The 13,634-nt window shown below is 45.2% G+C and overlaps 1 protein-coding gene across 1 annotated transcript in view; it reads right to left on the bottom strand.

Moving 5' to 3' along the window:
- Positions 1 to 13,634, bottom strand: part of LOC137353442 (receptor-type tyrosine-protein phosphatase H-like) — a 65,130-nt gene that overhangs the window by 49,547 nt on the left and 1,949 nt on the right. Inside the window, exon 2 of the mRNA XM_068019735.1 lies at positions 3,747 to 3,774. Within this exon, the coding sequence (XP_067875836.1) occupies positions 3,747 to 3,774 (28 nt within the window). The remainder of the gene's footprint in view (positions 1 to 3,746; positions 3,775 to 13,634) is intronic.

The following is a 13,634-nucleotide window of genomic DNA, read 5'->3' as shown; positions in this document are numbered from 1 at the left end:
GCAAGCCTGGGCACCCCTACATAAGGCTCCCCCTCATCAGGAAAGCCTGGGCTCTTTGTCACTCTCTACGCCACTCTGCACATTTACGTTTCTCCACTCTCCAACGCGCCCTTTTTGTTTGTTTCAGTTTACTTTCCCCTTCTTTTATAGCTGTGAACAGCTACATCAATCCATGCTCTGTGCAAGGCTGAGGCATTGGCATGAAATCATCTTAATTGACCTTTTAACAAGCTCAACAGCGATTACAGAATGTGCATTGTTACTCAGAGACAAGGCACAGATCAGCGGCAAACATGAATTTGCTCAAAACTCAATTTAAAATCTCACAGAGGAACTTCCAACCAACCTGTGCCAGTTGTCAAGGTGATCTCCCCACGTCAGTGCCCGTGGGTTACAAACCCTGGTGTAACATTTTGGGCATTTAATTTACAGGACCTGGAAGGGATTTTGTTCTAATCCATGTTATACAGCTGCTACAAAGTTTAGAAAAGTGTTAACTGCCTGACAGACATCAGCCATTTAACTTGTTAATAAGGATGGTTCCTGGGTGATGATACCAAATAGTTTAATCATCATAAACTGCTTTATTTGTCACGTTAGCTGTAAGATAATGGGCAAAACTACAGGAGTCATTCAGCAGATGGTGATATCTTTGAAGGAATATCTCAGGCCATCAGCGTAGATGGTTTCCCTTCATTTTCAGTTATTGTGGACGGGTACCTACTACTGGAAAATTAAATGAACAAAGGTGTCTGCACTCAGTCAGGGAGAGCAAGACTCCAGGCCTAAACTCAGACAGAAGTCAGAAGCTCAGGGATAGCTAATTTGTAGGTCAGTTTAGCCTGTAACAGAAGCAGGAATACATGATTTGCCATTTTATGGTAAGTTGGACTCATCCAAAGGATCATCCTCCGCCATTTCCGCCACCTCCAGCGTGATGCCACTGCCAGTCGCATCTTCCCCTCCCTTCCCCTGTCAGCATTCCGAAGGGATCGTTCCCTCCGTGACACCCTGGTCCACTCCTCCATTACCCCCACCACCTCGTCCCCATCCCAGGGCACCTTCCCCTGCAATCGCAGGAGGTGTAATACCTGCCCATTTACCTCCTCTCTCCTCACTATCCCAGGCCCCAAACACTCCTTTCAGGTGAAGCAGCAATTTACTTGTACTTCTTTCAATGTAGTATACTGTATTCGCTGCTCACAGTGTGGTCTCCTCTACATTGGGGAGACCAAGCGCAGACTGGGTGACCGCTTTGCGGAATATCTCCGCTCAGTCCGCAAGCAGGACCCTGAGCTTCCGGTTGCTTGCCATTTCAACACTCCCCCCTGCTCTCATGCTCACATCTCTGTCATGGGATTGCTGCAGTGTTCCAGTGAACATCAACGCAAGCTCGAGGAACAGCATCTCATTTACCGATTAGGCACACTACAGCCTGCCGGACTGAACATTGAGTTCAATCATTTCAGAGCATGACAGCCCCCCATTTTACTTTCATTTTTAGTTATATTTTCTTCCTTTTTTTTTTACATTTTTTACAATCCTTTTTTTTGCATTCATTTCATTTCATCTTAGTTTGTTCAGTTTGCTTACCCACTGTTTTTTTTTCAGGTTTGCACTTGCTGCTGTTCAATATTCAGTGTATTTACACCTAATCTGCACTAATGCTTTGTCTTCCAACACACCATTAACATATTGTTTGCCTTTGCTCCGTGACCTTCTGGTCAGCTATGTGGCCTAGTCCAATCTAGACCTCCTTTGTTATCTCTTGCCCCACCCCCACCTCACTTGCTTATAACCTGCGACTTTTCTAATATTTGTCAGTTCCGATGAAGGGGCACTGACCCGAAACGTTAACTCTGCTTCTCTTTCCACAGATGCTGCCAGACCTGCTGAGTGGTTCCAGCATTTCTTGTTTTTATTTCATCTTTTTAGGAGTCCTTTTCAGTCCACTTGGCCGACAGGAGAACACATCTGGCAGCATATCCGAGGTCATAGTATCCAAGACACGTCACAAGGTCCCATATGGTCCCTTAAGTCACACTAGGTATATGGGGGCACTCCATATCATAAGGGATGCAAGGCTTGTTTACAGAGTGACGAATGGGAGTGAACACAAAAGAATGTTGTTCCTTTAATAAAGAAGGGTGGCAAGGATAATCCAGGAAATTATAGGTCGGTGAGCCTTACGTCAGTGGTAGGGAAACCATTAGAGAGGATTATTCAGGACAGGATTTACTCCCATTTGGAAACAAATGAACTTATTAGCGAGAGGCAGCATGGTTTTGTGAAGGGGAGGTCGTGTCTTACTAATTTGATTGAGTTTTTTGAGGAAGTGACGAAGATGATTGATGAAGGAAGGGCAGTGGATGTTATCTATATGGACTTTAGTTACGCCTTTGACATGGTCCCGCATGGCAGACTGGTACAAAAGGTGAAGTCACACGGGATCAGAGGTGAGCTGGCAAGATGGATACAGAACTGGCTCGGTCATAAAAGACAAAGGGTATCAGTGGATGGGTGTTTTTCTGAATGGAGGGATGTGACTAGTGGTGTTCTGCAGGGATCAGTGCTGGGACCTTTGCTGTTTGTAGTATATATAAATGATTTGGAGGAAAATGTAGCTGGTCTGATCTGTAAGTTTGCGGATGACACAAAGGTTGGTGGAGTTGCGGATAATGATGAGGATTGTCAGAGGATATAGCAGGATATAGATTGGTTGGAGACTTGGGCGGAGAAATGGCAGATGGAGTTTAATCCGGACAAATGTGAGGTAATGCATTTTGGAAGGTCTAATGCAGGTGGGAGGTATACAGTAAATGGCAGAACCCTTAGGAGTATTGACAGGCAGAGAGATCTGGGCGTACAGGTCCACAGGGGGTGGTGAGTGCCTGGAACTTGCTGCCAGGGGAGGTGGTGGAGGCAGATACGATAGCGACGTTTAAGAGACATCTTGACAAATACATGAATAGGAAGGGAATAGAGGGATATGGGCCCCGGAAGTGCCGAAGGTTTTAGTTTAGGCAGGCATCAAGATCGGCGCAGGCTTGGAGGGCCGAATGGCCTGTTCCTGTGCTGTACTGTTCCTTGTTCTTTGAATCTCTAGTGCAGCATAGTGAAATGTGTAGCATCTGATTAAACCAATGGCACTTTGCCACCAGGTCACTGTCACCTGAAGTTTAACCTCAGTTCTGAAGATAGATTGGAGAAGTTAGGACTGTTTTCCTTGGAGACGAGAAGGCTGATCGGTGATTTGATAGAGGTATTCAAAATCATGAGGGGGTCTGGACAGAGTAGATAGAGAGAAACTGTTCCCACTCATGAAAGGATCGAGAATGAGAGGGCACAGATTTAAAGTATTTGGTAAGAGAAGCAAAAGTGACATGAGGAAAAACTTTCTCATTCAGCGAGTGGTTAAGGTCTGGAATGCACTGCCTGAGAACGTGGTGGAGGCAGGTTCAATTGAAGCATTGAAAAGGGAATTAGACAGTTATTTGAAAAGGAAGAATGTGCAGGGTTCTGGGGAGAAGGCGGGGGAATGGAACTGAGGGAATTGCTCTTTCAGAGAGCCAGTGCGGACACGATGGGCCGAATGGCCTCCTTCTGCACTGTAACGATTCTGTGATTCTCATCTTATTTTGCAAGAGCTCAATCACACCTCAAAAAGAACAAACAGAACATTCACCAGCACAATCCAAAAGAATGTTTATCATTTTTTAGAATCTAAATAGACTTGTGGAACTTACCAGAGCAATTTTTGCTGTAAACTGCCTCCTGTTAATTGAGAAAGACAGTGCATTAGAGAGTGGATAGCACAATAACCTTCAAACATACCCATCAAAAGATTCTTTCCTCCACTGATTTTTTTCCCCAAATTCTTGATTATTAGAAATTACCTCTCCTCCACAGGAATGCTGGTGTCAATATCCTGATAAATCTATGTCAAGAAACCGGACAAATCCTTAACCCTTGACCTTAACTTCTCGCTCTCAAACTGTCTGTGGTTTTCCAGCCTGTCTTCATCCAGTGGCCTAAGTTTGTTCGCTGATCTTACATCAGCCAGCTCAGGTTGAATTTGAGTTTGTCTTACCAACATCCAATTATAGTTCCCGATCTCCCCCTCTCACTGCCATCCCTTCATTTTCACCTTCCACTGTCTCCGCCTTTCCCTCCCTCCCCTGACCCTCTCCCCCTAATTCCCAAGTCCATTATATCCCTCTTGCTGTTTTCCCTTCCACCATTCCCCCTTCCCCCTCCCTCTCCTCTGGCCCCTTCCCTCTCCTCTCCTCCTCTGCCCGCTTCCCTCTCCCCATCACTCTTCCCCCCCATCACTCTGCCCCCTTCCCTCTCCCCCCATCACTCGTCCCCTCATCACTCGTCCCCCCCCATAACTCTGCCCCCTTCCCTCTCCCCCCATCATTCGTCCTCCCCTCACTCGTCCCCCCATCACTCTGCCCCCTTCCCTCTCCCCCCATCACTCTTCCCCCACATTATTCCCACCTTTATTCTCTCCCACCTTTTCTCCCCTCCCCTTTCCTCATTTTCCTTTGTGTCATCATTCTCCCCTTCTCACTCCCTCATTCTTTTCCTCCCCCATTCCCTCCCTCCCTTCCTCCCTCATTTGCCCCTCCCTCCATCATTACCCCCACTCCCACCCCCGGTTCTGGAATGTTCTGTTGGTGTGTGTGGGGCTGGAAGGCAGGAAAGTCTCCAGCACCACTACATCCTGGACCCACTCTGGGAGGGTTGGTAACCAGGCAGCGAGGCTATTTTCACGGACAGTGGGTGCTTGTAATCATTCCGCTGATGCCGTTTACCCTCCCTCAAGACCCACCTTTTGTCTCTTTACTTGTCTCATTAACTTCTCCTATTTGCCTTTGCACCGTCCTCCCTTTCGTTAGTTAATCTCTCCTGTCTTCTACCCGATCACAAACCTTTCCTTTTGTTCTCTCCTGACCGCCTAATCCTTTCAGTGTTCCCTTGCTCCTTCCCCCCTCCCACCTTCCCCACTCCCTCATTCCCTGGCTCTGCATTTGCTTAAAAACCTGTTGAACCTGTAACATTTTCCAGTTCTGATCCAAGGTCAACAACCTGAAATGCTAAGCTCCTGCTTCTCTCCCCACAGACATTGTGGGAGCCTTCCTCGCATTTTGGGACTCAAAAGATACGATTGACAACAGTGGAACAGCTGTGATCGGCCTGTGAGCTCTCAGGTTGTATTTAAATATGTCGTCTGGATGATGAAGAGAGACTTTCGGTGGTGTTGCATCTTTTTCAGGCACTTAAATCTCTAATATGGTGGGTAGGATTCACATGCTCATTACGAAACAGAACTGCATCATCTGCCATATTGATACAGCTTTAAAAAAATGCTGACACAGCCTGAAACTGATGGTAGACCCTTTCGGTTTCCCTGAAAATCAGGGAAACATCGCTTGCTTGACCTTCCCCCTCAAAAAACTTGCAAAAATTGTGTTACCCTGAACGCAGTTGGCAGCAGTGCACTTTCATTTAGGAAACACCAGCTGTACACACGGTCTCCAACCTTAAAGGGATCACTTCGAGGCTGCCAGCAAAGTGAGAAGTTTTTTTTTTTTACAAATGTGGTTCAATGTGAATATTTCCCCATTAAAACCCGAGGACTGTGCCAGCTGCTGTTCGGCCAACTCCCTGCCAGCCCTACCCTGCCCCTGATCACTGCTTCGCTCCCATACCTCATTCCCACTCATTCCGCTTTCTCCTTCAAGCATTTAGTTATGGCTGCAGCCAGCGACACAGCAGCTAAAAATCCAAAGCCATGTCGCCGGAGAGCTCCCCTGGTGATGCCCAGCACGTGTCAGCATTTAAATGAGGTCCGAATGAATTTCTAAGCTGGCATCTCTGACAATGCAGCTTTCCCTCAGTACTGCAGGAAAGCGTCAGCTTAGATTTGCCCTGGTTCTGCCTTCCCCCCCCACCAGAGGAAATTCTTTTGGGCCTCCTTATCTCGAGAGACAATGGATACGCGCCTGGAGGTGGTCAGTGGTTTGTGAAGCAGCGCCTGGAGTGGCTATAAAGGCCAATTCTGGAGTGACAGGCTCTTCCACAGGTGCTGCAGAGAAATTTGTTTGTTGGGGCTGTTGCACAGTTGGCTCTCCCCTTGCGCCTCTGTCTTATATAGTTTCTCTTTATCAACCCTATCGAATCATTTTAATCACCCCAATTAGATCACCCTTGATCCTTACTCGAGGTATATATATTTTATATATAATCCTGCTTTTTCAAGGCTGTGCTGTTTGTCAGACGTGCATAATGGGAAATCATGGAGCCCAAGATTTCCTTGAGATTGGAGGGAGTAGGATTTCCCATTCCGGTACACTCTCCTGCTGTGCAGAGCTCCATGCTGGGAGTCTGAATTCATAAAATCTACCCTTAAATGGGTACCCAATACCCATAAAATCTCATTATAAAACAAAGTGCCCTGCAATATCTCTCAGCACGAAGTTACAAGTTCATAAAATTGGACTTTCATATCAACTGGGCCATAAACTGTTGCAGACTCACCTGAGGAGGTTGTCTCCAGCCTAGCTGAAGAGAGTGGTCATGTGGAACTTTGTACCCCATGACACAGTGTAATGTCCTCTAACACCAAAGGGGCTAACAAAGAATAAGGATCGGGATCTCTGGAGGACCTGACATTCCCTGCCTGCTCCTCCAGAAGGGCCTCCTTACACTTGAAACGGGTCCATGGGTCCTGCCAAGCCAGCATCACGGAAAGTGTATTCTGTAGGGTGTAAGTTTACAAATCCCTCCAAGGAATTTTGAATCATAGAATGGCTGCAGCACAGAAGGAGGCCATTCAGCCCATCGTGTCCGTGCTGTCTCTCTGCAAAAGCAACACTCGGAGTCCCACGTCCCTGCCTTTTCCCATCAGCCCTGCAATTTTTTTTTCTCGTCAAATAATTACCCAGTTCTCTTTTGAATGCCTCGATTGAACCTGCGTCCACCACACTCTCAGGCAGTGCATTCCAGATCCTGACAACTCACTGCGTAAAAATGTTTTTCCTCATGTCGCTATTGCTTCATTTTGCCAATCACCTTAAATCAGAACCTCTGGTTCAGGATCCTTCCGCCAATGCGGACAGTTTCTCCCTATTTACTCTGTCCAGACCCCTCATTATTTTGAACACCTCTATCACATCTCCTCTTAATCTTCTCTTCTTCAAGGTGAGCAGCCCCAGCTTTTCCAGTCTACCCACATAACTGAAGTTCCTCAACCCTGGAACCATTCTCATGAATCTTTACTGCACCCTCGCTAATGCCTTCACATCCTTCCTAAAGTGTGGTGCCGAGAGCGGGACACAATACTCCAGTTGAGGCCGAACCAGTGTTTTATACAGGTTTATTACAGTTGTTTTTATACTCTACGTCCCTATTTATAAAGCTGACGATCCTGTATGCTTTATTAACCACTTTCTCAACATGCCCTACAAGCTTCAATGATTTGTGCACACATACCCCAAATTCTCTCTGCTTCTGCACCGTGTTTAGAAATTTACCCTTTATTTTATATGGCCTCTCCTCATTCTTCCTGCCAAAATGAATCATTTCAGACTTTTTTGCAGTAAGTTTCATCGACCACTTGTCCGCAGGTTCCACCAACCTATCTGTGTCCTCTTGAAGCCAATCACTATCCTCCTGACAGTTCACAGTACTTCCATGTTTTGCGTCATCCGCCATCTGAATTTCTCCATAGTAACCTTTCTTTTTAGTATTCAATATTGAATGTGGAAGTTGCTGGCTAGTCCAGCATTAATAACCCATCCCGGGTTGCTCTGAAAAAAGGAAGACTTCCATTTATATAGCACCTTTCACCAACCACAAGATGTACCAAAGCACTTTACAGCCAATGAAGTACTTTTGAAGTGTAGCTACTGTTATAATGCAGGATATACAACAGACCAATTTACCCACAGCAAGCTCCCACAAACAACAATGTGATAATGACCAGATAATCTGATGGTGATTGAAGCATTAACATTGACAAAGACACCCCTGCACTTCAAGAGAGTGCTACAGGATCCTTTATATCCACCTGAAAGTACCTCTCATCCAAGAGGACAGCTCTTACTAATAGTTAGCATCTGCCTTAATTTTTTTTTCACTCAAGTCCTGCAGTGGGACTTCAACCCGTAACCTACTAAATTAGAGGCAGGAGGTTTACTATGAGCCACAGCAGAGGTTATTGGAAAGGAAACACTTTCTATAGCTTATTGCAAAGATCTGACGCCAAATGGAACCTGCTGATTCAGACGCAAGAGTGCTACCATGGGAGCCATTGCTGACATCTGAGAATTAAGATAATGAATCCAAAATCTGAAGACTTGAAATGATTTATATTGTCACATTGAGGCTAGTTGCGTCAGTTACCACCTTCAATATTCACTCCCTCCACCACCGACGCACAGTGGCAGCAGTGTGTACCATCTACAAGATGCACTGCAGCAACTCTCCAAGGCTCCTTTGACAGCACCTTCCAAACCCGTGACCTCTACCACCTAGAAGGGACAAGGGCAGCAGATGCATGAGTACACCACCACCTGTAAGTTCCCCTCCAGGTCACACACCATCCTGACTTGGAACTATATCGCCGTTCCTTCACTGTCGCTGGGACAAAATCCTGGAACTCCCTTCCTAACAGCACTGTGGGTGTACCTACCCCACATGGACTGCAGCGGTTCAAGAAGGCAGCTCACCACCACCTTCTCAAGGGCAATTAGGGATGGGCAATAAATGCTGGCCTGGCCAGTGATGCTCACTTCCCATGAACGAATTAGAAAAAGGTTATGGACAGTACCAAGAGAGTGAGATTATGCCTCTATAAAGTACCTTGAGATTTTTTTTTACTTTAATGATGCTACTTAATGCCAGTCAGTATTGTTGATGCAAATCAAATCATCGAAGTTTGATCATTTATATAGCATTTATATGTCAAATACCAACAGGAAGCTTCCTGATGGCTAAGAGGCATCTTCTAGTGTAGTACGAAACAATGCAGACCTGACTTGATTGCAGGTCTGAGCTTCAGTTTGATTGTTACCATGAAGTCAGTGCCACTGGAACTCTCCCAGTCACTGTCCAGGCATTCCTGTCTGATGTGAGGGAATTTGGGAAGAGGGTGTTATGGCTTTGGCAAAAGTAACAGGCTGTCTACCGCTGTTCTTTAATGACATTTATACTTTAGGCCAGTTGTTAACTCGGGACCTGTGTGCATGATGCGAGGGCCGAGGAGGGCGGTGAACCTCCAGATGTCGCCCAAATTCCCGGCAGGAATTGCAACCTGGCTGGCGGCAGCAGGAATGGAGTGGGAAACAACCATCCGCCATTTTAACCACCCACCCATTCCCATTATATTCAGCCATTTTGAATGTTACGCTTCATCACAATTTTCATCAGGAAACATTTTTATAGGAGGCTGTCTGATATGATGATGTCTTCAGGTTTCAAAGCCACTCAAACCCCTTTCCATTAGATTCCAGTAGCTTTTTTTTTTAACATATATATTGCAATATCACTTGTGTGTTCATTCTTTTTGGATCTTTGCAACAAGATAATCCCTTGTCAGTACCCTGGGTTAGAGGCCTGCTCCTGGACTTGAAAACATAAATCAAGGCTGACTGAAGGAGTGCTGCACTGTTGGAGGTATCGTCTTTCAAAACCGAGGCTCTGTCTGTCCTCTCATGTGGGTGCAAAAGATCCCATGGCACTATTTTGGAGTGTCCTGGCAATATTTATCCCTCACTCAACATTACAAAAAACAAATTATCCAGTCACTTCTCGCATTGCTGTTTGTGGGAGCTTGCTGTGCGCAAATTGGCGGCTGCGCTTCCTACATTACAACAATGACCACACTTCAAAAAGTACTTCATTAGCACTTTGGCCTGTTCTGTGGTTGTGAAAGGTGCTATAAAAATGCAAACCTTTCTTTAAAGTGTGATCACACAAGCTGAAGGAGATCATCAGTTGGGACCTCTGCTACACAGGACATAGTCCCAAAGGACCATTGGCATCTCTGCCCATTAGAGAGAGACAGTTGGTCACCACTCCTCAAGCGTGGGGCAAGACGAGGAGGCAGGCCTCCCTGAACTACCACAGCCGGTATGGGGTTTGAACCCACGATTTTGGCATCTTTCTGCATTTCACGCTAGACAGGGGGAATGTAGAGACTAGTGTACACTATAAGGTGAGAATAGTTTGTGCTTTATATGATCATTTATCTCTTATTTTACTGATCAATTTCCTTTGAAGGGAAATGCCCATATATGTTTTTGCTCACTTTTGATTTCCTGTTAGCTTGCTCTCCTGATGAATATCTTACCTCATTTTGGGATACTGGGACTTGTTCCATGATCCCACACTCCCAGCCTGGAAAGTGCATTCTCAAGGAGCATGGCTTCAGAATTGCAGCCATCCCACCTTGACAGTGCCAATCTCATCTCCCTCTCTGTTTCTGGCCGGTGTCCAACACTACCAGCACTTTGCATGTTTTTTGATGGCAAACATTCTGATCACCTTGTCACACGACCCAATTTAATCTTCCATAGCCACGAGGATTTGCGTCAAACATTATGTAACTGTTTGCCTTATTTGAATGTCATAATACTGCATTGTGTTCTCCGTAACATGCTATCAGATGGGCTGTAATATAGCTTCTAATATGCATCAGCAGATCTCCCATGGGGCTGCTCCCAATGACACACAATTTTATAATGAAAGGGGCTTATTGACAAAATGTGAAGGTTAAATTATGACCGGAAGTAAGTACGACATTTGAGGAAGTGGGTGCTATTTGCAGTACTTTAATACATTTGATTGGCAGGAGCATCAATGACTGACAAATGGGTTTTTGGTTGATAGAATTCCTTTGACTGATGAGAACATTTTTGAACGACAAGAAAGCAAATCTAGTTGAATGGCAGAACAGGCTCAAGGGGCTGAATGGCCTCCTCCTGTTCTTAAGTTTCGATTGCTTTGATTAGCAAGGAGATCTTTGACTGGCAATGTCTTTGACTGACAAGAAATCCTTTAACCTATATACCTCGATTTATACGCCACTCAAAGACTGACATTGTGAATACACTTCACTTCTGCCTCAACTGTCCTCTGCTTCTCCGGTTAATTATAGTTTTTATACAACTGTTTTTTTCTTGAACTTTCAGTTCCTCATAATTTTTGGTTTATTTCATTTTGCTTGGTTACTCTGCTATATTCGAACAGATCACTCTGCTTTCTGGTAACTTGCTTGTCCCTTGTAATCACTGATGTCATGGGTGACCACAATTAAGCTCACATTAGCTCAGGGCAATCACTATCACTGTGAACAGCACTGTCTGCAGAGCTGGGTGTGACATGAGGGTAAAACAAAAGAGGAACATTCTGAATGGTGTGAAGAAAAATGATGCAGATTTGGACACGGACCTTACTTATGTTCAGTGATTACTTAGTCAGCACCAGAAGAAACCCTAACTGACCTTCCACTTTCACATGAGGAAAATGCTTCAGTGCAGTTTTATTCTGAATGGAGGGGGAAGAAAAAAAGTCCAGCTGTGTTCACCAGCCTGTTTTAGATCCCGGTTGGTGGCAGAATCAGACCAGCAGAGACATTTTGAACAGTTTGCTCAGTGTTAGGATAGTTCTCTCAGTAGTGGTAAATGTGGCCACGCTGGTTCTCTAACGGCCTGTAGCTGACTCCAGTCCCACAGCAGCACATATGACTGAGGGGAGGCGGTGGTGTAGTGGTATTGTCACTGGGCTAGTAATTCAGAGGACCAGGCTAGTGCTCTGGGGGACATGGGTTTTTGAATCCCACCACAGCAGATGGTGAAATTTGAATCCAATTAATAAAAATGTGGAATTAAAAAAAAAGGCTAGTTTAATGGTGATCATGAAAGTATTGTCTATTGTTAAAACCCAACAGGTTCACTCCTTTAGGGAAGGAAATCTGCCATCCTTACCTGGTCTGGCCTACATGTGACTCCAGACCCACAGCAACATGGTTGACTCTTAACTGCCCTCTCAAACCAAGCCACTCAGTTAAGGGCAATTAGACGTTCCCACACGTCTGCCGCCCTTGTTCTTCTAGGTAGAAGAGGTTGCAGGTTTGGAAGGTGCATTGCAGGGCTGGAGAAAAAGGATGTCCCAGAGGGTTCGAGGACAGAATCAATTTGGCTAGAGCTAAGGAACAAAAACGGTACGGTTACATTGCTCGGTGCTGTCTATAGGCCACCAGCTAGTGGGAAGGACATGGAGGAAGAAATTTGCAAGGAAATTACAGAGAGGTGCAAAAATTAGACTGGGATAATAGTAGTGTAAAGTTCAGTGAGGGGCAAGAGTTTCTAGAGTGTGTTCAGGAAAAATTTCTACAACGAGAAAGGAGGCACTGCTAGACCTGGGCCAAGTGGATCAAGTATCAGTCGGAGACTGTTTAGGAGATGGTGATCATTGTATCATAAGGTATAGGCTAACTATGGAAAAGGACAAAGAGCAATCCGAGTAAGAATAATTAACTGGGGGAAGGCCAGTTTCTATAGGGTAAGAATGGAGCTGGGGTGAATAAATTGGAGTCAAAAGTTGGCCGGTAAACTGGTAGATGAATAATGGGCTACCTTCAAAGAAGAGATAGTTCGGGCACAATCAAGGTATGTTCCCTCGAAGGGGAAAAGTAGGGCAAACAAATCCAGAGCTCCCTGGATGGCAAAAGAGGTAGAGATTAAGATAAAGAACAAAAAGTATGCTTATGACAGATTCCAGGTAGAAAATACTATTGAGAACCAGGCTGCATATAGAAGGTCCAGAGAGGAAGAGAAAAAGCAAATAAGAGAAGCAAAGCAAGAGCATGATAAGAGAATGGCAGCTAGCATTAAAGGAAATCTCAAAGTTTTCTATAGGTATATAAATAGTAAAAGTGTGGTAAAAGGAGGAGTGGGGCCAATTAGGAACCAGAAAGCGGATTTACACATGGAGGCAGAGGGAACAGCTGAGGCATTAAATGAATACTTTGCATCTGTCTTTACCAAGGAAGAAGATGCAATCAGAAAATATTAAAAGAGGAGGTAAGTCAGACACTAGAGGGGTTTAAAATTGATAAAGAGGAAGTTTTAAATAGGCTGTCTGTACTTAAAATGGATAAAAAACCAAGGCCAAATGAGATGCATGCAAGGATACTGAGGGAAGTGAGGGTGGAAATCGCAGAGGCACTGGCCATAATTTTTCAGTCTTCCTCAGACTTGGGCTGGTGCCAGAGGACTGGAGAATTGCAAACGTTACACCCTTGTTCAAAAAAGGGTGTAAAGATAAGCCCAGCAATTACAGGCCAGCCAGGGAGGTGGAGTAGTGGTATTGTCACTGGACCAGTAACCCAGAGACCCAGGGTATTGCTCTGGGGACATGCGTTCAAATCCCACCACAGCAGAAGGTGGAATTTGAATTCAATTAATAAATCTGGAATTTAAAGCTAGTCTAATGATGGCCATGAAACCATTGTTGATTGTTGTAAAAACCCATCTGGTTCACTAATGTCCTTTAGGGAAGGAAATCTGCTGTCCTTACCTGGTCTGGCCTACATGTGACTCCAGACCCACAGCAATGTGGTTGAC

This window comes from Heterodontus francisci, chromosome 41 (assembly GCF_036365525.1).
Source record: "Heterodontus francisci isolate sHetFra1 chromosome 41, sHetFra1.hap1, whole genome shotgun sequence".
Taxonomy (NCBI): Eukaryota; Metazoa; Chordata; class Chondrichthyes; order Heterodontiformes; family Heterodontidae; genus Heterodontus; species Heterodontus francisci.
Note: the sequence above shows the minus strand (reverse complement) of the source record. Positions and strands in the feature narration are given on the sequence as shown.